The sequence below is a fragment of the Eubalaena glacialis genome, chromosome 2 (assembly GCF_028564815.1).
Source record: "Eubalaena glacialis isolate mEubGla1 chromosome 2, mEubGla1.1.hap2.+ XY, whole genome shotgun sequence".
Lineage (NCBI taxonomy): Eukaryota > Metazoa > Chordata > Mammalia > Artiodactyla > Balaenidae > Eubalaena > Eubalaena glacialis.
Window position 1 is genome coordinate 32,779,037 of NC_083717.1, and position 27,040 is coordinate 32,806,076.

Sequence of the window (27,040 nt, forward strand, 5' to 3'; positions counted from 1 at the left end):
AACAAGATTTCTCCTTCCTCACAAATCCAAAACCCTCTGGAGCCTGCGGTGTAGACGAGCTGGCCCACCGGCCAGTGCCTGCTGTGTGCCCACCCCGGGAGGGTCCAGCGCTCACTCCAGCATTGCAGGCGGCAGCCTCTCTGCTCTTCCTGCTGTGTGTTGTGGCCCAGCCCTCCCCCAGGGGACCCTGTCTGCTCCCAAAGTGGACTTAGCTGTCAGCTTTTGCGTTCACCTCCCCCCGCTGGGGTTCGGCCTGCACCATCCTGCCTGGGGATCTTTCCTTCCGTGGCGGGCATAAAGTGGCTTTCCCTCTTGTGTCACTGATCTTGGCCAGCTATTTTCCAAAAGAACAGGAGCCCCAGTGGAAGCTAATCCTTGGACTGACAGGCAGGAAGCAGTTTGGCCCCTTGTTTGTTCACACCCCTGCCATCCTCTGAGTCGTTTGCTTGTCCTTGGCGCTCACTGTCCTCTCGTCCCCGCCCCCCTCCTCAGGCTGCCGGGCTTTCCAGAGGCAGAAGGCACGAGCCATGGCCACTCCCGACCCAGTTCCCATGGTGAGCCCTCATCCCAGCAACTGCGCTGCTTTTACTGAGATCTGGAAGTTCAAACATTCAGACCACACATTTGGACCTGATGGATGTCGGGGCTCTGCCAGGGTAGAGGGGGCCCCGGGAAGGCAGGACTGTCCCCATCTCTCTGCCAGAGTGCCTTGGCCACCACCCCAGGGCTCGTTCTAAGGCACCTGTCCTGCCAGAATGGGTCCGGGTGCCGGCCCTTGGTCGAAAGTGCAGACAGCACTGTACAAGTCATGTGTGTCCAGCTTGGACAGGCAGGGGACAGAGGGCAGGGACATTGGACAGGAAGGGGACAGAGGGCAGGGACAGCTGAGTGTAGTGCAGGGAGGGCCATGCTGTCTTCCTGGGGCGCAGCCTGGGCTGGGGCGGGGACTTGCTTTTGGGGCCCACGTGCGGGGTGTGTGATTGACAGGTGGTGGTGAAGAGGCCAGAGAGGATGGTCTTCTTGGCCCCCTACCTCTAGGACTGGCCAGCGCCACCAGCTGCTGGACACAGGCCTCCCTGAAACCCCCAGCTTCCCCTCTGTGGGCACGTCCGGGACAAGCACGGACCTTGGGGCCAATGGCGCTGTCTGCAGCCCCTGAGAGGTCCTCCTTACCCAGAGATCCCGGCTTGGAGCCGAGCTGAGCCCCAGTGCCATGCTCCCAGCCGCTCCCTGGGAAATGCAGAGCACATAGTCACTCCCGTTCCCTGGGAGGCTGCTTGCTGGGCTCACCTGGGCACACAGAGGGAGGCTCCTCTTCCATAAGGAGGGAAAAAGTGCCAGTCACACCCATGGGCTGGGCCCCCTGGGCATTGAGGCAAATCAGACAAAAGTCCTGATGTCCAGGAGCCAAATACCCAAGCAAGGAGATGCACGCGTGTGAGTTTGACCAGGGCAGAGGGCAGACGGAGCTCAGCCTGCAAGAGAAGGGGGGCAGGAGGTGGGGTCGGGAAGCAGGAGAGACAGATGGCTCAGGTCTGTACAAACACACCACGGGGCCTGCCCAGCCCTGTGCGTCTGCGCACGTGCCCAACGCAGGCATGTAAAACCCTGTGTGTGCCGGGAGTCCACGTCCACCCGGGCTGCTCCAGGGAGGGGCGTTGTTGGGAGGCCATTGGGGCTACTGCACGGGCTCCAGAAAAGATGGACAGGGTATGCTGGTGTCTCAGGTAACCAAAACCATTTGCTGGTGGGATTGGAAAACCATACAGCCTATTTGGAACACTGTTTGGAAATATCTAATAAAGTGAAATATACACTCATTCTGTGAGCTGGCAATTTTGCTTCTTTTGTATTTATCCAGAAGAAATGAAACCTTATGTCCACAAACTGTTCACAAAGGCTCATAGTGGCTTTATTCATCCTAGCCCCAAACTGGAAGTAACCCGTCCATTAACAGGAAAATGGATACACAAATTGTGGTACGGTCATACTGCCCTGCAATAAAAAGTTTACAAATGACTGATGCCCACACCAATATGGGTGAATCCCCAAAACCTGTGGAACAAATGAGAACTGGCACCAAACAGTACGTATTTTGATTCCCTTTGTATGTTCGTAAGGACAGAGCAAATCTAGAGCGGTCTGGTTAAGAGCTGCTTTAGGGGGTGGGGTGCACTAGGTCGGGGGTGGGGTTTGCGTCTTTACTGTGCTGGTGGTGAGACATTTGTCAAAACACACCCAACTGTATGTTTGATATTTGTGCCTTTGGCTGTACATAAAATATGTCTCAATAAAATTAACGTTATTAAAAATCACTTCTGGTTTGAAGGCAAAATTCCTTGCTTAAGTAGCCACACTGTAGAGTCACAACCGTTGATGGACTTGGCAGGTCTGAACCACTTCACAGTTCTGGAGCCCCTTGGCTCGCCCGAGAAAGCCCTGCCGTATCACCCAGCTGACACAGCACATCCCCTGCAGACCTTCTCCAAGGGGCCTGAGACCTTTCCCAAGGGCCACTGTGGCCAGGGACAGACAGACAGACGTGTTCTGACAAATGACTCTTCCCCTTTAACCACGGGGGATGGGGGATGGGGACACTTTGACAATTCAGAGTACTCAGCACTGGCTCTGGGTTATCACTCATTTCTGGTGACTTAAAAACAGCCCCGTGGCCCCATGGTCAAAGTGGGGGCTTGTGGAGGTCAGGGGATAAAAAGAGTTTTGTCCCAAGTGTGGGTGTCCAGGGCACTGGCGGGTCTGTGGTCATCTCCCCAGTTTCCAATGCGCAGTTGGAGGGGTTATACTCGGCTGCTGGCTGAGCCTCCACGTCGGCTCTCCCGCCTTGGTGTGGATGCTACTTTGGTAGACACGGGACAAAAGTGAAAGTCCTGGCATTTCCCCTCCCTACCAGGAGAATAAATCAAAGGTGATTAATTTGCATCCTGGGGAATCGCAGCGATTCGTGGGGCTATCAATGACTTGAGTGCGTTCCTAAGGCATCCCCTTATCGTTCCACATCGTGGGCGCTGATGGGCGCCTTTGGTTCTCCCTGTCCATCTGCAAGGACCACCAGAAACAATTTGTTCACGCCTGGGGGTGCCTGGGGCTCGTGCCATCTTCCTGCTCTCTGCCACAGCACAGCTGGCAGAGGCCCTGCACAACGCCACACTGGAGCCGCCATTGACATCCTCGTGCAGATCACACCTGTCTTCCTGAGACACAAAAGAGGGAGAAAACCCCCCACAAACATTTGGGGGCCCATCACCTTGACAAAGCTTCGGGGAGACCATGGAGTGTTTCAGGACAGCCCAACAAAGTGAAAGAGACGTCGTTATACCTAAAAAAGGAGGGATAACGTTTGCAGAAATTTTTTGGATTTCGAAGGCAACCTATCGGGCATTTGGCTGTGCCCTCACAAAGCCTTTACCAATGAACCTGTAAGGCCACCAGATATGAGTGGGGCTCCCGGACCTCATCTCCTAATAGACCCAGTGGCACTCAGTGTTGGTGACCAACAGCAATGCTGCAGAGAGCCCAGGGGGCGGACCACCGAGCAGAGCGCCAGGGTTCTGGACAAAGCCAGGCCCTCCTCTGCACGTGACTATTCTCATCTCCAAGAAACAGCTCCTGGCTACCACTGGGTCCCGGTGGGGACTGAATGGCTGACGGGGACATCAGTGGGCTGCAGTCCTGAGCTCAGTGCATTATGGACCGGGTGTGATCTGCCCCACCCTCCCAAGAAGTCGGGTCTACTCGGCTGCAAACTGTCACCTCATGGAGATGGTGCGTGAGAGCCTGAGACAACCCAGAAGGCGCACGTCAGTTGCGTGAACAGGTGGCTCAGACCCTGTGACATGTCCTCTTGCTTGTGGCCTCCTCTCTCCCTCGATCGACACCTTCTGGGAAGTTCCCAGTGACCAGATGGCCAAGGAGGCGTGCTTTCAGATGGTTCTCCATGATGCACTGGCTCCAGCTGAGAACAGGCTATGAGGGCATGACAGCCCCAATGTCAAGTGTCCCTGGAAGACAGAGGGGAAGGGAAATCATCCCAGCGGACAGAGCTTGAGTAGAACAAATGGTTATCGCTTTTCTGGACTGAAAGACAGCCGGAAGAATTAACCTACACCAGTGACTCTTCCCCTCCCCCCACCGCCTTGGGGATATTTGGCGATGTCTGGAGACATTTTGATTGTCACATCTAGGGGAAGGGAGCTACTGGCATCCAGTGGGTAGAGGTCAGCCAAGGACATTGCTGCACATCTTACAATACACACAGGACCGTCCCCTACAAAAAAGGATGATCTGGCCCTAAACTTCATTAGTGCCACTGTCAAGGAATCCCAATCCACACTGTTTTCCTTTGTCCATGGTAACAAGTAAACCGGGGAAACAAAGTAATGTATCTCATCCCCAAATCAGTCGACTGAACAAGTAAAAGAAAAAGAAAAGGGAAAGAAACAGAGGAACTACATTCACTTGCCAATGCATGTTGGAAGGAACCAAGCAAATACACATCAACACCCATCAGTTAAATGAGACCCACAGGTCAAAGCTGAGGGCGAGCAGGGTTCAGGCTCCGAGCTCAGGGAAGTCCCCTGCAGCTCTAAGGGCTCCGTGGGTGGTGGAGGGTCCGGGGGTTTCCTCGGGGTGTTGAATGGTGACTGGCTCTGCCACGGCCCATCTCCAACCCTGCTCACGGTGGCTTTACTAGTTTTGATCATAAGTTAGTGGAGACAAACTGCCTGCTCCCACCTGCCAAATCATCACTCCAAGGCAGGTGTTTGGATTCCATTCCAGGCGAGTGGGAAGCACTGGACAGGCCGCAGGGCTCCTGCCTTGGAGAAAGGTATTCGAGGGCAAAGGGGATAGCCCTGGAAAGCTCGCCCTCTCTGAGGACTGCCAGGAGCACGCCCCCTCTCCCCCACTGTCTGTCAGGGCAGCAATGAAAGGGACCTTGTTTATTTGGCAGTTCAAGCAAAGGGACACACACGTGTGGGCCCACTCACCGTCTGCTGGGCAGCTGCCAAGGGAGTGCTACGAGGGAGCTCTTATCCCCCTCCCCAAATGGGGGACCCTAAAACATGGCATCCAGAGAAATGATATCAAAACCACGGAAGGGGAAGAAGAGAAGGACAAAGGCTTTTAACCAGGCCACAGTAGGACAAGGGTCCTATAAGAAGCATGTAACAGTATTTTGCCAACAACTCTTATTAGAGGAAAACACATTTGGCCAAATGATCTAGAAGTAAACAGCAAGGTTAGGTAGTTGGGAAGATCATCCCGCAAGGGCAGGAAGTCCAGAGGAGGAAGCATCCCTCCCCCTTTGGTGGGCTGGAGGGTCTCCAGGTGCCCGGGGCTGCAGAGGCTGTGTTGTTTGGCTCTGTGATGTCCAGGCTCTGCCCCTGCAGCACACACCCACCCATGACTGAGGGGGTGACCGGGGGCCTCCAACTTTGTCAATGCACTCCCCTCTCACCTGGGTGACCAGCTCCCCTTCCCTGAAGGCCTGCTTTTGGTGACACAAGAACGGGTCCTGCTAGTGGTGACTCCCTTTTCTGGGCTGGGTCATCTGTGGCCACTGAGTTTGCTCTAGGAAGGAAGGCCTGTCTACCTGGAGCCACTGCAAAGGCACAGCATCCTAAGGACCCATTATAAGGGACTCTCCAGAATGGTCCAGGCCCATGATGACCTCATGGAGGGGGCGTCATCACGAGAGCTGCCCTGGAGGAAACTGTCCCCACCTCAGTCTTTCCCAGAGGGCCCTCTGTAGACAGTGGAGTCCCTGTGACACCACTGTGAGGGAGGGCCCCGGGGCGGGCGTTTACTGGGGAGACCTGCCACCATCAGGTCTGGTGCTCACTGCCACATCTGACTGCTGTGAACCACAGGCTGGAGAAGCAGCCAGGCTGCTGTATTAGCTAAAATTCCCCCCATTTAGGGGCAAGAGTAGAATCTCGATTTGATAAAGGCTGAAACCGATATTGTTAGGCCTCTTAATAGCTATCAAATTATTGATTTCATTCTCTTTTTTCAACAAGTATTTATCCACCACCTAATGTGTATCAGGCACTGTTGTATGCACCAGTAGTACAGCAAAACATACAAAAATTCCTGCCTGAGTGGAGCTTACATTCTGTGGGGGCTGGAGGGAGGCATACAATGAATGAATGAATGAATAATTCACATGCAGCGCTCAGATGGCGATCAATGCACAAGAGGAACATGCACAGGGAGGCCGTGGGGAGGGTGCGATGATGTTGGCTTATTAAATAAAGAAGTCAGGGAGGGTCTCCTTGAGAGGTAACACTGGAACAGGTAGTGACTGGCAGGTAGTGACGGGTGAGCCACGTGGCTGAGGGTGGGTGTTGGGGGAGGACATTCCAGGCCGAAGGGCGTGTGCAAAGGCCCTGAGGCAGGCCTGTGTGCCTGGGGCAGAGGTTGGAGAAGTACAGGGGTGGGAGTGCTCTTTGTAAGGAGCTGGCTCCACTAATTTAGCCTCTTTAAAATAACGCATTATTTTGGTCTTGAGCATATTCAGCCTATATTTAAAAAGCCAGTGATACTCCTCATCTTATGTTAAAGAACTGTGTATGTGTGCGTGTGTGTGTGTGTGTGTGTATGTGTGTGTTCTTGAGATGCTCTCTTGAAGGAATAAAAAAGGATCAGCAATGGACATCATTTTTTATATACATAATTAGTGTTGGTGGGACTCTTTTTTTTTCAAGCATCAAAGAGCAAAAATGAAAATTTCAGCAAAATATTTTGCAAAATAAATGGAAATAGTAATATTGCTCACCTTGTTTGGAGATTCTGGCTTCTGCGGTGACATCTGTGTTAAGTCAGCCGGGGGGGAGAGGGGGAGCACGGCATCTTGACACCGCACAGACTACACACGCACTTATTCCTGAGAGGTCCATGCAGGGTAGCCCCCTCTCTCTTCTCTGCTGGGAGTGGAGTGCGGAGGAAGGACTGGTTTGGGGAAACAAAGCTACCCGCATCACTGCAAACAGACCATTTCACACACTGCTGGGAGCAATCATGAAACCCTTCCCAAGCGGGGTGCCTGGGAGCTCTCCCTGCAGCCTCCGGGCCTCCTGGGGGGAGTATGGGGGCCCCTGGTCGTCATGAGTGCCCTTAGGGTCTCCCTGGGATGAAGCACCCTGGACCCACCCCCGTGTCAGCAGACCCACTGGACCCTCGCTGGAGAGTGGACGTGGGGACGTGGCTGAAACAAGAATGAAGCTGGGCACCCCTCACCGCCCTGGAGCCCCACACCAAAGCAGGCCAGTTCCAGCAGCAAAGAGTTTACAGTATAGTTAGGACTGAAGAGCAAGGTGGGACCCGGAGGTCTCCAGAGAGTCACCGCTTTAAGACTTTTTGGAAGGGGGTGCCTGCTCCCTGGTGCCAGGGGTGCCAGCCACCACAGGGCCCTTTCCCGGATGTGCTTGCGCTCAGGTGACAGCAGAACCAGACTCTGGACAGAGGCAACGTCCCAGCGGCCGAGGTCTGACAAGGCAGGGCCCGCTCAGCCACAACACACGTTTTCTCCGTATTTATTAGAAGCATCGGGAGAAAGAAAAAGAAAAAAGCACTCGAGGAGCTTAATCTGTAAAGTCCACACCGCAATGAGGAAAACCGAATCGTGTCCTAAAGAAAGAAACCCTCCCAAACGCGCATTACTCTACTTCTCTTAGTAAACATAAAAAACACAGAGAATGGAACACGTGGGTTTGGCAAAGCCTTTTTTTTTTCTTTCACACATTTCCCATCACTGATGGATACAGCCCTTTTTTCTTAACTAACGTGAGATATATTTTCATCAGTTAAGTTTATTTCTGCAAAGTAGAGTAATTTGCAAAATAAGCTTGTGGTCGCTAAGGGAGGGGGTGAGAGCCACGTAGCCACGACCCCACCCCCCCCAGAGACAGTGGGCGCTGCCCAGAGGATTGCACACCTCGAGATGTGCCCCCTGCTATCTTGAGGCACTAAATAAATCAAAGCGGAAATTTGGAAAACATGAGGTTTGTAAAGTAACAGATCCCAAATTTTCGGAACGCCACTGGAGCCACTGGGTGGTGATAGGGAAGAAAAGGTCCACAGTAACTTAGTGAATAGAAAGTATTCATTTAAGAGGAAAAATGGAGTACCAAAATCCAGGAACAGACAACAAATCGAGCTTTCCACGGAAAAAGAAGAGACATTAACACTGTTCCACTTTCAGAGGAGATCTGAGCAAACAGCACAAAGTGTTTCACCCCCGCAGGCCAGCGGAGCCCCACTCCACCTAAAGGTAGCCCTCCAAGGAGACAACCCGGTGACAATATAAGGGTGCAAAATATTGCTCTGTGGCATATTCTGAAAATAATATAAAAATAATTTCTATAGTACAGTTTAAACTTGGCTTGTAAAATATCAACATAACACAGCATAAAATCTACAAACAGAATACGCTTAAAAATGCCTTCCTTTCACAATATATTATTGTTTAAAAACTCATATACCCAGGTAACGCAGATGCAGGAAGTGTGAAGCAAATGACTGAAGTAACCTCCACTGGAGTTTATAAGTATCTGGGATTCTTCTGGAAACTTGCTGTCACTTGGAGACATTCGACCTTCCCAGAAGGGGAAGTTTGGCCAGACCAGATTGGATGGGAAGGTCGCTCACAGGCAGGGCAGCTGCGCAGACCACGTCCAGGACCTGCACCCTGGTGGGGCTCACGGCCTTTCTAGAATCGGGACTGGCCATCTTCCTTTTCCCCAGTGCCTCCAATCCACTTCCTTTTCCCCGCTTCACAATGGGCCCCCAAGTAATAGAAGGACATTAGGGGACCTCTTGACCCACATGTGAAAAACACAGCAGTTTCTAATAGTCCTTGTGCAGCCTGATGAACTCATTTGGTCTGAGATGTCTGGCCAGGGACCAGGGCTAAAGGGCTCTTGTGAACATGGGGGGCTGGACCAGCATGTTTAACAGAACAGTGGGCTCGCTCAGTTTTTAACGCTGTTTAGAGGAAGGGTGGATCCAGACCTCTCACAAGAGGAAACGGCTATTTGTAAACTACGTGAATGGAGGGCATCCTGTCTGATAGGAGCGACACCCACAGGCGCCCGCAGGTGAAGCAGCCAGTGACCAGGTGGAGGAACTGGGGCCCTTTCAGGCGGCCGGGGGAGGAGCCTGGTGGGGGTGGGGCCCGGATCTCAGGCTTTTATTTATGGCACATATGTCAGGTGGGGGTGGGGCGGAGGTGACTGAAATTCAAGGAGCTAGAACAGGGCACTGTTGTTTTGACTTTATTTTTTGACTTTTTTTTTGGCCGAGTGGCTTGTGGGATTTTAGTTCCCTGACCAGGGATTAAACCCCTGCCCTCAGCAGTGAGAGTGAGGAGTCCTAACCACTGGACCACCAGGGAATTCCCAGGTCACTGTTTTTTGATAATACCTAGGAGTTACACTGCCTGGTTTTGAAGGTTTTCCTTTTTCCTCTGGTACTACAAATGGACCATTTTTATTCTCAGTTTGCCTGCCTCCCTCCTTTCCTTCCTTCCTTCCTTCCTTCCTCCCTCCCTTCCTTTCTTTTTTAACCTGGCAGAGAGCATGAGAAAGATAAATTTTGGAAATTTCTGGTCGGCTGCTTTCATGTTAAAAAATTAAAAAACAAACACAAGATTACTTTCTGCCTCCTTGACTTCTTGTGCGTATGTGTTTGGCTTCTGAATGCCCAGGGAAGCATTTTCCAGACTGGCCGTTGCACCTTCTGTGAGATGCAGGGCAGGAGCTGGAGTCTACACATGAAACAGTATTTATTTCCTGTGACCTCACAGCTTTGGATGGCAAAGCAGTTGGTCAGCACGACGTGAAGAATCAGTCCAAAAAGCTGCCACAAACCATCTTGATGAGATATTTTTTAAAAACTACTTTTTTTAAACAAAAGAAACCCCAGTAATATGACGGACGTGAATGTTAGTAATTTCCACACATTGAAAGTACTATTTAGCATGAAAAGTAAAACTTTTGAAAAAATTTAAGATCCTATGTAATTAATAATTTTAAGCAACCACTTATGTAAAGCTTGAATAAATTACTGAAAACTCCACGTGCTGTGGATATTTAAAAACAAAAAGGAATTACGCACAGGAGATACTCAAATTAGTTTATTATAATTCTTCAAACAAGTAAAACAAAAAATCCCCTCCCCATTTTTTTGTTTGTTGTTGTTGTGTGTGTGTGTGTGTGTGTGTTTTCCGTTTTTGCTGCTCTTTATGTCCGGGGGGAAAGCATTCTTTCTGGAGAAGAAGCTGGCTCCAATGAAGAGATGGTCTACCTCCTGTGTTTTCTGAAGATACAGCCACAGTGAAGCTGGGAACCTTCTCCTCTCTTTCTTGGGATTATTAGAGGCAATTCTAAGGCTCTCACAGGTTTTAAAGGATTCTTTTGCTAGTGAGGATTTTACCCATCGTATCTGTATTTCTTGGAAACAAGATATTCCCTTAGTGAGGCAGGTTTAGCGCCTCGGTGCCCTTGGCCAAAAACGGTGTTCTCCAGAGGTAATCTTGGAAGGAAGACGCTGCATACTGCTGCTCTGAACAGAGTAACTAAGGACACTATTTTTTTTCTTAAGAAATGTAAGGAGGCACCAAAATAGGGACGTGATGGGGCTGCTCCTAATGTGCTCTGCAGCCACAGTCAGGGTTACCCGCACCCTGCGGAGGGGACCCCGATGGGAGCGGCGCCCCTCCACCTGGCTGATCCCAGACAGATGCGGGTGGAGGGCAGGGTAGGGGTGGGCTTCCTTCCCTGCGGCCCTCAGCCCCCTCCCTCTGGAAAGAGGCGCAGGCCGGGTTTCAGGGTGGCCTAGTGGGAGCTTACACAGTGACCGCAGGGTCAAGTTCTCGCCTCTCTCCTGGGGCTTCGATGGTCGCCTCCTACGGCGCCCTCCGGCCACGGTTCACTGCGGAAGTGTCTTTGAAGGGGAAATGTAGGCAGGGTGTCATCTTTGCTCATATATGGGCAACTCCAAATAGTGAGTTGGGAACCTTGCCTTTGGGACTCAAGGTGTCTTTGGAAAGCTCCTGTCACCTGAGCTGCCTGGCACCGGGAGCGATCGCTACATCTCACCGCGCCCTGCGAGGTAGGTTGTCCGGTGCCCATCCTACAGACGCCCGCGGCTTTGAGGGCAGTGTGAATGTCGCTCGAGCCGGGGGCTGTGGGAGGAGGCTCTGCTTATGAGATGGAGCCGCGTATTCCTAAAGGGCCACAGAGACCACCAGGGCGCCAGCGGGCGCCCAAGCGTCCTGTCCTCCAGGGGCCCGGGAGGGGCACAGGTGGGAGGGAGCCCGAGGCAGAGCCGCCACCGCGGTCCCGGGGCCGCGCGTTCGCTTTGAAACCCTGGGTGGCACCACCGCTCGCACGCAGGTGACCGCTACATGTAAGAGGTCAGTCGCCGGTTTAGAGAAAAAAGCCCCCCCCCGAAAAGAGGCATGTAAAACACTCCCTTCTAAAAACAAAGGGGTGCAAATTTCTTTACTTCTCTTATCGAGGAACAAAAATACTCTTGTAATGGCTATTCAGTTTCCACAGGTACGAGGCAGGTGCTAGCTAGCACACCCACTTCCAACAGTATGGCTGTTTCCTATCCGTCTACTACCTGAGTGGCGTCAGTGTAGGTTCAGGCACCGTTAGGAACGTTTGACCAAACACGTACACAGCACGTACAGAGGATCGCCGGCCTCCCGGTGGACCAGGGCGCGGAGGAGACACCTACAGCACGGAGAGGACAGCCCGGCCGGCGGCGCAGCGGCGCGCGCTCAGGGCCGGGCCGCGGGGGGCCTCGCGCCGCCGCCGCCGCCGCTCCTCGCGGCAGCAGTACGAGCAGTAGTGCTCGGTCTCGGCGCGCCCGTAGAACGCGCACTTCTCTCGCTGGCGGGGCCGCCCGGGCCGCCCTCACCGTTCGAGCGCGCGGCCGGCGCGTCGGCGAACTCCAGGCCGTCGCGCGCCGAGCCGAAGCCATTGGCGTAGGTCTGCGACTTGCGCTCGGCCGCGCCCGCCGCCCCCGCCGCGCCGGGCAAGGCCCCTGGGAAGCGGGCGCCATCAACCCCACCGTGTTGACCGTGCGCAGGGCGGCGGCGCGCGCCGGGCCGTAGCTCAGCGACGACAGCTCGCGGCTCTGTCGCGGGTACAAGGCGCACGGCCGCAGCACGCCCACGGCCGGGGCGCACGCCTTGTCCCGCGCGCCCCACCGCCTCCACGTGGTTAACGCTCTGGCGCCCCGGCGCCTGGGGGCTGCCCCCCGGGGACCGGTCCGCTGGCGCCCGCGCGCCGCTGCCGCCGCCGCCGGCCGAGGGTTCGGGCGCTCCTTGAGCTTGAGCACCAGCTGCGTGGGGGGCCCGGCGAGGCGCGCTCACGGCTCCGCCCGCCCTGGGCCTCAGACCTGCGCGGCGGCCCCTTGGCCGTGGAGGCGGCGGGGGCGTCGCGGCGCCGCTGCTCCTGCTCGGCGCTGAAGCGCTCCTGCGCGCTGGTCAGGTAGTAGCCGATCATCATCTCGTGGAACTAGTGCCGGTGGCTGGTGAGCAGCAGGCCGGCGAAGATGAACTTGCGCTCGCCCTGCATGGCGGCGCGCAGGATGTGGAGGTTCAGCTTCACGTCCGTGCTGTACTTCCAGGCGTCGCCGCGGGGCCCGCCGCCCATGTCGGCTGGCGACGCGCCTGCTGCCTTGCCCGTGGGCGACGGCGTGGTCTTCTCCGAAGGCGACGTGCTGGCCGAGGCGCCCGACTCCTCTTTGCTGCCCTTGCGCGCGCCTTGGCCTTCTCCTCCTTGCCGCGCTCGGGCGCGTCGCCGTGCTTGCCGTTGGCTGACTTGGAGCGGCTCATCGGGCCGTGCACCAGGCCGCCCATGTTCTTCTTCAGCTGGATGCCCACGGAGTCCGCGCGGTTCTTGTCCTTGTCCTTGCGCTGCTTCTCCTTCTCCTTGTCCTTGCAGTTCTTGCCGTTCTTGCTGTTGGAGTTGCTGCACAGCGAGTCGCGGTCCGAGTCCAGCGAGTCGGGCAGGGACTGCACGTCCTCCCCCGCCGAGGCCGTCGGGGACTCCGGCTGCGCCAGAGGGGCCTGCGAGGGAGAAGGAGGGCAGGGAAGGGAGGAGGTTAGAGACCAGCTGTCCCCACGCGGCAGATGGAGGCAGACCCCTCCCCCGCGGTGTGGCCTCCGGCCTCACTGTCCCCAACCCGAGCTGTGGCCCAGCCTGAGAGTCTCCTGATTCTCGAGCTAGAGCTGCTGCCTTCAGAGTCCTCGTGGAGGCTAGAAAAGAACACCCACAGCCGAGTCATCACATACTCCATGCAGCTGGGCTCTGGAGCCAGACTGCCACCGACTGTCACTTGTGCCATCAGTAACATAGGGTATCGGGACCTGCCTCAGGGAGCCCTGTGAAGATTAAATACACGTAAAGGCTGAAGTACGAAAGCACTCTGAGCAGTGCCAGCTTGTTCTGGGTACTGTGTGCCGGGCACTGCACTCCTTGCTTTCCTCGTGTCACTTAAAAAAATATTCGTCACGAGCCCCAGTTTATGGTTAAATAAACTGACGTCTGGGGAGGACCAATTATTTGTAAGTTTTTTTTTTTTATTTAAACAAATCCCTTTTCCTGGGACTTTACTACTGAGATCACAAAAAAATCAGTCCGATACTTAGAGCGAATCCCTCTTAGCATCTGGAGGCAGGGCCAGCATGGGTCCTCCCTGGGGGAGGGGGCCAAGTGGGGCACCAGCCCCTTTCTCACAGCCCTCCCCTCCTGGAGGAGAGAGAAGGGCAAGAGAAGGAGGGGGTGCCGAGGAATCACGCCCTCGGTTCCCTGCCTTTTCCAAGGACCCACACACACTTTTATAATTAATTCCGCTCCGTGGCAGCACATCGTGTTCCGATCTCGGCAGAGAGAGTTTTGTGTTGTGACTTGCCTACGGTTTGTTTTCTGAGTGGGGGCGGGTTTATTCCTCTCCTTCCGGAGAAAATAAGGGAAGAAAAACTCCCCTAGCCGGAGCGCGCGCCTACGTCCAGACTCGCAGGCACACGCGCACACAGGCTCGCGTTCCAGCCGGAGCCGGGGCGGCGGGGACCGCGGGCGGCGAGGACCGCGGGCGGGGCTGGGACCCAGCGCGGGGCGGCCCCCCGTGGGGGAGGATGCACCCCGCCTGCCCGCCCCGAGCCGAGTGCGCCTGCCGGTCCGTCCTGGCGCGCTCCAAGCTCACCCGGGTCTCGGAGGGGATCCGGACCCACGTCACATTCATGTAGCTGTGTAGAAGGTTCAGCTTGGCTTCTAGCGACAGGATCAGGCTAGAGAGAGAGGAACACAGAGTGAGACGCGCCCCAGCTCGCCCGCGCGCACCCCGCCCGCCGGCGGCCATCCTCGAGGAGCAGGGGCGCACGGCGCCCAGCCCCTTCCCGGGAAGCCCGGGGACAGCCCGCCCCATAGGGCGCTGCGGGAGGGGGCACAGGGTAGGGTCTTATTGGGCCAGCCGGGCCCAATAAGTTATCGTTGTCGTCTTTCCGCCACTCCCAGTCCTTCCCTGGCGTCCACCGCAAAGTGCAGAGGCAGCAGCTTGTGCTCCGAATCCTTCAGGGGGATCACGGCTGGGACGCAAAAGAGAGAGACCCGTGCCAGGTGGCCCAGGGCGCGATGGGAGGCTCAAAGACCCCGCGACCCCCAGGGAGGACAGGAAAGGGCCCCCGAGACCAGGTGTCTCCGTGATTAAGGAAACCGAATGGGGGTGTACACAGGACCTCTATGCCAGTAGGAGCGTTAAGGCCAGAGGTTTCAAAACCATCACTAATATTTTTTTAAAATTCCTCTTTATTGTGGACCCTGAAGAGCAGCTGAAGACGTGACCTGGCCTCGACATGGGTCAAAAGGCAGGTGCCCTCTTTGGGCAGCAGACAAAACAAAGCTATTACTACTTCTGCCATTTCTGAGGAAGGATCCAGGCCAGACAGCACCTGAGGGTCAGGCCCCAGCAGAGCAGCACAGCCTGGGGCTCGGCCAGGCCAGCAGCTTGGTTGCTGGAGCCTGGCTTCCTGCCTCCGTGCCAGTGGCTGGTGGAGGGAGAATTGGGTGCTTCTATGAGTGCTGCTGGGGATGGTACGTGGGGGTGCAGGGACTGGTGAACCTTCACTCAGACCCTTCTGGGGTCTCCAGCAGGGGCTCTCACCTCTGCTGTCCCACCGGCTTAGGAGGGAGGTGTGGCCAGGCCCCCTTCTAGACGGGGAAGTAGGTTAGGAGCTGACAGCTCCTGGGTGGGCGCCTCCCTGTTCCAGGCCTATCCTTGCCCCTGGAGTGCCTCTCTGCTGTCCTGATTGAGCACATGGGGCCTCCCACATGCTGTTTTCCTTTGGCACCAAGAGCCCCATCTTTGGGGACAGTGAGGCCCCAGGCACCACTCCAGGATGCAGGGGGCCTTGCTCCTGCCCAAGGTTTACCTGACCTCCTCCTCCTTACTCCTCCTCTGCCCCCACCTCCCAGGTGCTGGCCGTGAGTCTGGTGTCACTTCCCCATATTCATGGCAGGGGTGCCATGGCAAAAACAGAGAGGCAAATCAATAAATAATAAATACATAAAATCTAAGATTGAATACCATTAGTAGTTGATTTTCTAAAAAGAAATCGGGGGCTTCCCTGGTGGCGCAGTGGTTAAGAATCCATCTGCCAATGCAGGGGACACGGGTTCAAGCCCTGGACCAGGAAGATCCCACATGCTGCGGAGCAACTAAGCCCGTGCGCCACAACTACTGAGCCTGCACTCTAGAGCCCGCGAGCCACAACTGCTGAAGCCCGCGTGCCTAGAGCTCGTGCCGGCAACGAGAAGCCACTGCAATGAGGAGCCCACGCAACGCAATGAAGAGTAGCCCCCGCTCGCCACAACTAGAGAAAGCCCGGGTGCAGCAACGAAGAGCCAACGCAGCCAAAAATAAATAAATAAATAAATTTATTTAAAAAAAAAAAGAAATCGGAAACATTGACTCAGTGCTGCCCTCCTGTGCTGCTAAAGAGACACAAATAATAATCCTCTTCCTCCACCGCCACCCCCCCCCCCCCAGTTCTCCAACCCCCCCATACAAGGGAAATACAGCTTTGCTCCGGATTTTCCTTTTCATCTGGATGGGGCTGGGCGGCACTGTGCGCTGGTTTGAGAGGTCAGGGGCAGCTTGGTCTGCCTTGGCTTGCTCAGTCCTGCCTTTGTGTGGCCGTGACACACAGGCCACCCCTCCCAGGGCTGAGCTGCAGGGTAGTCATGCCCAGGGAGGGCTGCAGGGCTGGCTCCTGGGCCATACCCAGGAGCTAGTCCCATAGTTCCAAGAGTCACCACAACAACAGAGAGAGGTTGGCCCGGCTTCCCACCCATGGGCGGGGGCAGGGAGTAGAGGGTCCCTCTGTAGACAGGGCAGCATGGCTCCCTGGAGGGCTTAGTAAAGGCGCTCACCCCAGGCCCCCAGGCAGATGGCCAAACCAGAGTATCCAGGAAACGGACCCAAGGACTCTATTTTAAATAAGCATCCTCCGTGGGTCTTAAAATCAAACAAATCTGGGAAACATTGTTCTAGAATAATAATCTGTTAGGGACAGTTTCTGTGGGTGTAGTGTGGGTGATTTGGGGTCTGGCTGTCCACCTTCGCAGGGGACAGATGCCTTGGGGGCGTCTGCCCAGGCCAGCTACATTTCCCAGTCCCCACCCTAGCGTTAGGAAAGAACACGTGCTGACTTGCACCCGTGGGGCATGAGCGGAAGCCCTGGGTGAGGTGGTTAGGCGTGGGTGGCCCTTCTCCCCTACACCCCTTCCCACCGTGGTGCCTTCTGATGACGGTGGCCCTGGAAGGCATCAGGAGTGGGCTCCCGACTCCCCACTTGGAAGGGACCTGCCTGTTTTAGGAACACCCGTTTTAGACTTTATTTGCAGGAGAACCAAACTTCTATCACATGAAGCCACTATGATTTTGGTTTATTTGTTTCAGATAAACCAGCTAAAGTAGTACAGCTGTACAGCCCCCCTCAGCCTCCCTACCAAAGGGCTGCTGGGAATTCCTACACTCAGTAGCTGGGCTGGAACGGACTTCCTGGGCTCCCCACCTTGACCCCGCACCCCAATACACAAAGCAGAAGGTTGGAATCACCTGAAGGTGCTAGAGCCTGACCACCCAGCAGGCTCCTGGCAGCCTCTCAGCCTGGATGTCGGAAGGCATCTTGTAGGCAGAGGGCACAGCTGTGGCCCGCTGGTCAGGGTTGAGGCTGCAGGGCCCAGGAGCCCTACCTGTAGCTGAACAGCCTAGGGCGGCCTCGAGAACAGGCCCTCTGTGAGCCTCAGGTACTTCCGATGCTTCTGCCTGTCACTTTACACACTTACTTTTCCCTGTTGGAAACCTGGCCTCACCCAGTGAGAGAGGGAGTGATGCAGCGACTCGCCCTCTGGTGGCAAATGTCAGGAACAGCAAATGCTTTTCAAAATAAGCCTGCCAACTTTTTTTTCCCCCTTTGAAAAAACTCTCTCCTATCTTTTAACCTGGAAACATATAGGCATCATTTCAAACTAGCTTGGACAAGGGTTAACTGAAGCAGCATCCAATTTTCAGTACTTATTTTCCAAAAAAGAATGGGGACCTCTGGTTTCTGTTTGGGATGTAAAAAGCTGAAGGAGCAATGTCCCACCAGTATAACAACAATAATCTAGACGAACTGCAGATTCACAACTTTCTTTTTTTAGAAAATAAATTTATTTATTTATTTTGGCTGCATTGGGTTTTCGTTGCTGCGTGCGGGCTTTTCTCTAGTTGCGGTGAGCGGGGTCTACTCTTTGTTGCGGTGCGCGGGCTCTAGGCGCGAGGGCTTAAGTAGTTGTGGCGCGTGGGTATCAGTAGTTGTAGCACGCGGGCTCTAGAGCACAGGCTCAGTAGTTGTGGCACACGGGCTTAGTTGCTCCGCAGCATGTGGGATCTTCCTGGACCAGGGCTCGAACCCGTGTTCCCTGAATTGGCAGGCGGATTCTTAACCACTGCGCCACCAGGGAAGTTCTGACAACTTTCCTTTAACCCGTCCGAGAGCTGAAGTCACAGGCAACTGGCTAGCCCCAAATCGAAGGAAAAACAGGTGTCTTTGAGGAGGGATGGACATGAGCTTAATAGGGGCAGACTCAGTTGGACCCCCTTGAGAAGAATTCAGCTAAAATTGGTAAAGGAAGGGTATAGCCTGGGGCCACAGACATAAGGGAAATTCACAAGCACTTACAGGCCCCTCTTCATGGGACCTGACCTGTGTTCACAAAAAGACTGGCCAGAATTCTGAGAAAGTGTCCTTCACGGACCTTTCCCATCTGTCTGTGGAAGAGACTGCAGAGGACAGGGCAACACACACCCTTGGTCTTAGGGCACTGGGCCTTTCCCCAGTAAAGCTTGGGGTGGGAGCAGGAAATAGGGGATAAACCTCTTTTTCCCTGGGGGAGGGGCAGGAATATGTGTTGAGACCAGAAGTACAGCTGGGGGAGGTCACTCCCTCCGCCCAGATCCAGGGACACAGCACCTGCTTAAGACAGAGGCTTAATCAGAATAATAGAAACATTACCCTTCTGGGCTCCCCTCCCACACCCAGGCTAACAAGCTGCGAGTAATAGCAATCTAATGCTAGAAAGGGGGCAAGAATATGGAGAGAGACCCTTGCCGAAGTGAGGCGCAGCACAAAGCGTGCAGCAGACAGTGAGAAATACCATCCCTACCGTAAACACAAGATATAACTAGAGGCCTTTGAAGGCTGGGTAACCAGCGTAGCATCAGGTCCCGACTAGACTGATGCCAACCCCATGCAGCAAAAGAAAAGGAATCAAAATGATATACCTTAGCCTTTATTGCCCTGCTCAAGATGGCTGGCTCTCAACAAAACATTTCTGGCATAAGAAAAGACAGGAGAAAACCAGCACATTGACAAGAGACGGGACAAGTGACAGAACGAGGCAAATATGACACAGGTGTTGAAAATATTAGACCTGATTTAAAATAACTGATTAGAGTGAAGTAAGTCAGAAAGAGAAAAACAAATACAGTATGCTAACACATATATATGGAATCTAAGGAAAAAAAAAAAAAAGGTCATGAAGAACTGAGTGGCAAGACGGGAATAAAGACACAGACCTACTAGAGAATGGACTTGAGGATATGGGGAGGGGGAAGGGTAAGCTGTGACAAAGTGAGAGAGTGGCATGGACATATATACACTACCAAACGTAAAATAGATAGCTAGTGGGAAGCAGCCGCATAGCACAGGGAGATCAGCTCAGTGCTTTGTGACCACGTAGAGGGGTGGGATAGGGAGGGTGGGAGGGAGGGAGACGCAAGAGGGAAGAGATATGGGAACATATGTATATGTATAACTGATTCACTTTGTTATAAAGCAGAAACTAACACACCATTGTAAAGCAATTATACTGCAATAAACATGTTAAAAAATAAATAAATAAAATAAATAAATAAATAAAAATAAATAAAATAAAATAACTGATTAATAAGTTGAAGACTCTAATAGAAAAGGTAGATACCATGCAGAATTTGATGGTTAATTTCTGCAGAGAGAAAAAAATCTATAAGAAAGAGTCAAATTTAAATGCTAGAAATAAAAAAAAAACACAATAATAGAGATAAAGAATGACTTTGAGGGGCTGATCAGTAGACTTTACACAGCTGAGGAAAGAATCTGTGAACAGTAAGATAGGTCAATAGAAATTACCCAGATTGAAACACTGGCTGTGCTTACCCGTCGGAGCTGCCCATGGTCATTCAGAGCGGCCATCAGGGCCCAGATTTTGCCTGGAGACGAGAAATGACACGAGATTACAATACTGATGCATGAATAACGGTCACATCCTAGGAGAGAACCACGCAAAGAACGGTCTCTGTTAGCACGTGTTCACTCACGAACTCCCCACCAGTAGTTCTCGTTCATTTTTCTTTATGTTCTTTTCTTTTCTTTTTTTTTTTTGGCCACGCCGCATGACTTGCGGGATCTTAGTTCCTTGACCAGGGATTGAACCCAGGCCCCAGCAGTGAAAGCACCAAGTCCTAACCACTGGACCGCCAGGGAATTCCCTCTTGTTTTTGGTTTTTCACTCAATGGTTTTTTAGTATATTCACAGAGTTGTGCAACCATCAACACTATACAATCCGAGAACATTTTCATTACCCTGAAAAGAAACTTTTTTTAAAAATTGAAGTATAGTTGATTTACAATGTTTCAGGTGTACAGCAAAGAGATTCAGTTATACATACACATATATAGATCTATTCTTTTTCAAATGCTTTTCCACTATAGGTTATTACAAGATATTGAACATAGTAGTTCCCTGGGCTGTACAGTAGGGTCCTTGTTTTAGTTCTCATTTTTCAGAGGGGCAAAATGGCCTGATGCGTACTCTCTAAGAGTAGAATTTCACACCCACACCTGATGTTCCCTCTGAAGTAGGTGACATACCTACTGTCCTGGCCTTAGATCCACACATCTTGCAGAACCCTCCATGCTTCTGAAAACCAAGTCATACAGCTTACTCTCCGAGGGGAGCAAAACGTAGAGTGAAAAAAAAAAAAAAAAAAAAAAATGAGTGAAAAGAACTCCCACGTTTTCTTTGGGCTTTTGCTCAGTATTTCACCTTTTCCTTGAAGCTTAGTTTGGGGAGGGCAGAGGCTCCGGGGGGCTCGCTGTGTGCGAGCCTCGGTGGGAGGCGACCTCAGAGCTCAGGCGCTGGACTGGGTGAGACCCCAGGCAGGACAGGTGTGCCCACCCCAGGCAGCACTTGGCGGGATGGGTGCTGGGGGTTTGCAGCACGAGGGGGAGCTGATGGGGGGCTGGAACTCGGTGTGGGGCCTCTAATCCCTGACTCTGAGACTTGGTGGACTTCTAACGGAAGGAAGGAGGCAGCACACACCGCATCCGATTCCATTAGGCATCACGTGCTTTTTAAAGGCAAAGAATTAAAAGCTTAGCTCTAATTTTAAAGAGCAAATAAAATCTTACCCTCTCCCGATTAATTTCGAATTGCAGGTATTCACTATATTCACTAACAATATGCTGAATTATGTGGTATAGACAATAGAATGAGCCTTCGAATGTCTAAAATAATATCTGAGCATCTCCCTCTGGTCTTTCTATTTTTTCCTGCAACAGACTTGATACTATCAACCAGAATGTTTAAGTTCTATCACATGGACATTTACAATTTAATCATATTTTTTTCCTCCACAGTCAGCTAACAAAGACACCATAGAAGCATCTTTGCACATCTCAGTGGGAAAGAAAAGCAAACGAAACCATCCGGGTTATTATACAAAACCCCAGCAGGGTCTGGGGGTGTTTTTGTAAGTGATGACAGGTGGGGACGTGGGTGGAAAGCAGCCCTGTTACTGTTAGTAGTTGTGTCGTGCAGGGTGGTAGCAATGACAGAGTCAGTTTAGGGGAACCAGTTGAAGCAGAAATGCAAGTGTGCACTTTCACTCTTACACGCAACTAACAATCACAGTGTACATACACTGCCTGTGTGACCACAAACACACTTTCAAGTCTAAGTGCTGGTGTCTATCAAATGGGCACCCACGTTCCAGGGCACGGTCCAAGAACGGCAAGACAAGGCCCTGACTTTAGGGACATTATTCCTTAGCCGGGGTGATGACCTGGGTGGGCACCTTGCTCTAAAGCAGGGCCGAGGGTGGCAGGGGCCCCAGGGAGGGCTGAACCCGTGTCCAGGAGGAAGGTCAAGGAGAGCCGAGGTGGAAGAGAGGCACACGGACCGTGATCCTATCACGAAATGCAGACACGTTAATACGGGCGTGCGTATTAACAATGACACCAGCCCAACGGATCCTGGCTGGGAAGGGAAACAGCCCACGTGGAGCACCCGGGTGGAGCCGGGGGTGTCATCGTCCCCCAGCCCCACGGGGAACAGGCACTGTCCTGGCTCCTCACAAACAGAAAGTGAGCCTTAGAGGGTTGCTACACCATGGTGTTTGCATGTGAACCCTCCAATCTGGTTCTTTCCACCGAGCTGCATCTCCCCTGCAGGGCTGCCCGTGGACACAAGACCCAGTCCTGGCGGAGCTGTGGCCCCCCAGCTCCTGCTCCCAGGAGCCAGCCCACCATGCTTCTCCCACCCACGGGAAAGAGCCCATCCTGCTGTTCCAGCCCGTTCCCAACAGGAGACCCTTCCAGAGCCCCCCATCCACATTCCCATCACAGGCAGTCAGGACCACAGTGATCACTCGTGGCCTCCGTGAACCAGAGCTCCAGGGTGGGGGGAGAGGGTGTTCCCTTCACGTGCCTCTGTTAGAGCATCAGCTAGGGCGACGCCGGGAATCACGTGTCCAGCCATCAGCAAAGGCCGGTCCACTCTGCTCTCCCGCCCAGGGACCTCTCACTCGCTGGTTTTTCCCACTTGCTCAGGCCTCTGTTGTCTTGTCCCATCACTGCCCTGGGCTCCTGCTTACTTTGCTACACACCTGCCCGTACCCCTAACCGGTGAGCATTCTGGTTCTAACCTGGGCTGTGCCTTTTAGCAAACGGAGATCCAGTAAGTGTCAGGTGACAGCGAAGATAGAGGGGAGGAGGGGGTGGCACTGTCCACAAGGCCCAAATGCTCGCTTCCAAGATTTTAAAGAACTCCTCAAGAATCCAGGACGCGAGGGTCCGTGCACGTGGAAAGGGTCCAAGAGGCCACTGAGAGGGAAGAAAGCAAGACGGACGGAAAACAGGCACACTCATCAGACGTTTAGGGGGTCAGAGCCCCTCGAGATCTGCTTCCTGCTCTGCACAATTCCAAAGACGGCAGCTCAGGACAACCAGGAATGCCAGTGGTGACTGACAGACGTGTGGATGGGGGATGCCCCAGGGATGAGCTTGACACTTGTGGTTGTACAGGTTGTACTAAAAACAGGAAATCTAGAGGAGAGGGGCAGGAGGAGGGCCCTGGTGGCCTGGGAGCAGGGTTTGGTGCTCAGAGAGCGTACATTTCAAGATCCCCTTTCATCTTCTCCACTGTAAGTCTTGAGAGTACCCACAGATGTCACATGGAGGGAAGATGAAGTGGAAGGGCACCGAGGCCCACCGTGGTGACAGCATCCCAGTGATGGAATGGGCGGAGGCCACACGGAATTCACAGCTGGGTGACTGGGGCCCCACAGGCTGTGAGCCCTGAAGCCAGCACACTCATTAGAGAGGGGGATCGGTCTAGCAGCGCAGTCAAGACTCAGGCTCTGGGCCTGGCCCCACCTGCCAGCTACCTCTGTGACAGTGACTATACACATGCCACCACGCGAAACCTCGGGTTACGTTTCTGTGAAATTGGGGTAATAAAATCCACCTAGTGAAAATTCCTAGGTGGGGTAAGTGAGGCAAGGAGACTACGTTTGTAAAGTTCTTAGCACGTGGAAAGCTCTCAGTGTTAGGACCATTCGTTATAAGTTTTCGCTTATGCCTAACTTCTATCTCTTACGGTTGAAATCCAGATGGTAAGTGACACAACTGAGATTCAAAGCCAGGTCTGTCTTGATCAAAACCTAAGCTTCTGCTACCACAGCTCCCTTGAACCTGACCTTGTTTCAGCTCCTGGCTGCTGACCACCCTTGAAACCTCCCTCTCCCCTGCCCGCCCATCATGACACCATAACAGGACCTGCCCTCCTTCCTGGACCCCTCCATCCCCACCTCGCCAGTGTTTTCACCAGCTGGGTCCTTACTCTCTTCCCCACAGACTCTCCTGTGCTATGTGAAATTCTCATTCAGGTGTCACCCATGCCATCTCCTAAACACCAGCAGGCCACCAGGCCAGAGAGAGGACACCAGAAGGCCTCTCTCCGACGCGACATCTTAATAACCCCCTTGTCCTATGACTCTGAACACTCCACGTCCCCTCTTCTGGCTCCTTTGCCTTTCCCTGCCTTTAAAGCACATGGATTCCCCCCATTTTTCTTCTTGTTCTCTTCTTCTCTTAATTTATACCCTCTTTTGAACATTAAGTCCCTCTCTATGGGAATACTCATCAATCTAGTTACAGTTTGTATCCTCAGCTTCAAGGCCAAATGTCCAACGATGACAGATGATAGTTGACTATCCAGTCTCTATTCCCCTCTGATTCTATATGCACAGAATTCTCATTCATTTGCAAGAGCAACTTGCACAGCTAGAAATACTCATTTTTCTCCTGCAGCTGACCTGAGTGTTTCCAGTGATGTTCCAGCAGTATTTCTCCAAGGACAGTATTTCTCATAGGACAGTATCACTGTCTGGAAGACCTCAACCCAAGCCTTGAGAGATGGCAGCTGCCTGACAAATGTTTCCTTCCGGGCACTGCCTCGGTTTGTGACTGTCACACATAGCAGGTGACTGGGGTACCAGCAGGTACAGATTTTACCCTCTAGCACTGTTTACTCGTGACGTGTTTATGCTTTAAACTTCTAATTCATTTTATTTTTTATTGTCTTAAGAGGAACATCAAGTGGGGTTCAATTTCAAGTTAAACAGTGTATTTTGTTTTGTCTCTCTAAGGGGTATGTGGTGCTTTAGTTTAGCACTAAAGCATCACATCCATGAAGGAAAATGATGAAGCAGTGATATATGAGCTCACAGGAAGATGTGAAAGAGGAGCTGACTAAACTCAAGGAAAAAAGAAAAAAAAAAGAGTTAAAATAATTTCAGAGATGAAGTTCAGTTATAAGGGAGCAGAGAGAAAACAGGTACAGATAGCATAGTAAGGACCATAAAAATGAAAATTAGTAAAGTGAGCAAAATGAAACAGAAATAAAGAAACAAAGGGTTATAGGGAAATGGTAGATAGAGCCTATAGGTGAAGGAAATGCCACATACAGATCACTGGAGCCCCAAATAAGAAATCGAAAATAATGGAAAAGAAAAAAGAATTCAAAACTATGATTAAAAAAGAAAACTTTTAAAAAATAGGGAGGTGTTTTATTATTTCCTTATAATCAGGCAAGCTCAACAAAATGATATGCTAATTAAATTTGTGAAATGCCTTGGTAATAAAGTTTCATGAAATTTTAAGACAAGGAAAAGCATTTGTCATGTGAAATCACATCACATTGGACAGGCACTGTGGTTCACATTTTGGGGGCTTGTGATTCCCTCTTCTGCTGATTCTCAAAAAAAGAAATTAAAAAAATACATAGTACGATGCACATATATTCTGCTTTATCTCATAATTTCAGAAAAAAATATGTGCACACAAATGGAAGTACTAAAACAATTAAAAACGAACAATCTCCTCAATATCCTTTCATTAGTTAAGAAGAAACAAAAATGGATAGCCATCATAGAGTGATCTTGGGTATCCAATCAGGGAAAAGTGAAGGAAAATCAGGAGCAGATGGGATGGCAGTTTTAGGAGAGAAATCTAAGACCAGCAATAGAACTTCTGACATCAATACTTGATCCTACACATTGAAAGGGCACACTGCATATAAGGAAACTGTCCTAGTATAATCAATACCACGATATAGCCTTATAACATTATTATGTTTTAAAGATAAAGAGAATTATTTGACTATTTCAGCAAAAAGGAAAGACGATCAGGCTGGTAACATACTTCTTGGCAGCCCAATTCAATGCCTGAAGATAATGGGGCCACCTTTACAAGATATTGAAAGAATTAAAGAAGTGTGAGCTAAGAAATGTTTATACCCATCTAGGCTATTTCTTCATGGATAAGGTTACAGACAAACCATTTTAAACATATATGAGTTCAGGAAATATTAGCCAAATGGATCTTTCTTGAGAAAACTACTAGATGAGTCCCAGCCGACCAAGAATGCATGGAGGTTTGGCAAAGGGAAATTAAGGCAGCAGTAAATGTATTTAACTGTACAGCTAGGTAAAAGCAAAGGTACAGATACAAATGACAGAGGAGAATGTCAATATTCTGCCAAAACAAAAATGGTGCAATAAATGAAAATGGTAGAACGTAGAAAGTAGAATCCACTTACAGATGCTTCAGCTGTACAAAATAGAATTTGAAGTTGGCAGATCAAATATAAATATGTGAACATATATAATAGTACAAAGGAAGACACTAAAAACGTATGAGTGATATACTACTAACTAAATTGGATGGTAGAAGAGAGAAAGGGAGGAAGAATAAGATATAAACTAGTTTTATTGAGGCAGATCATTGGAACCAACTCTAAGAAAAAGGGAAACAATGTTCATAGCGGCACTATTTACAATAGCCAAGACATGGAAGCAACCTATCCATCTACAGATGAATGGATAAAGATGTGGTATACATACACAATGGAATACTACTCAGCCATAGAAAAGAATGAAATAATGCCATTTGCAGCAACATGAATGGACCTACAGATAGATTATTATACTAAGTGAAGTAAGTCAAAGACAAATATGATATCGCTTATATGTGGAATCTAAAATATGACACAAATGAATTTATCTACAAAACAGAAATAGACTCACAGATACAGAAAACAAATTTATAGTTACCAAAGGGGAAAGGTGGGGGGGGAGGGATAAATTAGTAGTTTCAGATTAACATATACACACTACTATATATGAAATAGATAAACAACAAGGACCTACTGAATAGCACAGGGAAATCTACTCAATATCTTGTAATAACGTATAATGGAAAAGAATCTGTCAAAAATATATAATGTATTTATATATAATATAAATATAAATATATATAACTATATATAAATATAAATATATATATATAACTGAATCGCTTTCCTGTACACTTGAAACTAACACAATATTGTAAGTTAACTATACTTCAATAAAAAATAAAAAGCTAATAAAATATAGTGAAAGTCATTTAAATGTTTATATATAGATAGAAAATATAATATGACAGAACTACGACCAACCATATCTGTCATAGCAATAAATTTAAACAGGTTTAATGCAGCTGTTTAAAAAAAAAAAGGATTTTCACATTACCTCAAAAAGCAAAGACCAGCTTGTGCTGTATATGCGAGATATATCTAGAGCAAAGTGGTTCACAAAGGTT

General features: G+C 51.3%; 1 protein-coding gene across 1 annotated transcript; it reads right to left on the reverse strand.

Moving 5' to 3' along the window:
* Positions 1–9,049: 9,049 nt before the first annotated feature.
* OTUD7A (OTU deubiquitinase 7A) lies at positions 9,050–19,791 on the reverse strand. The gene is given in 15 exon segments (XM_061181413.1): positions 9,050–9,205; positions 11,118–11,203; positions 11,267–11,421; positions 11,764–11,923; positions 11,926–12,078; positions 12,081–12,234; positions 12,236–12,312; positions 12,315–12,377; positions 12,380–12,794; positions 12,797–13,102; positions 14,239–14,338; positions 14,520–14,560; positions 14,562–14,620; positions 14,979–15,079; positions 19,775–19,791. Coding segments are annotated over 15 exon segments (2,043 nt in total).
* Positions 19,792–27,040: the final 7,249 nt, after the last annotated feature.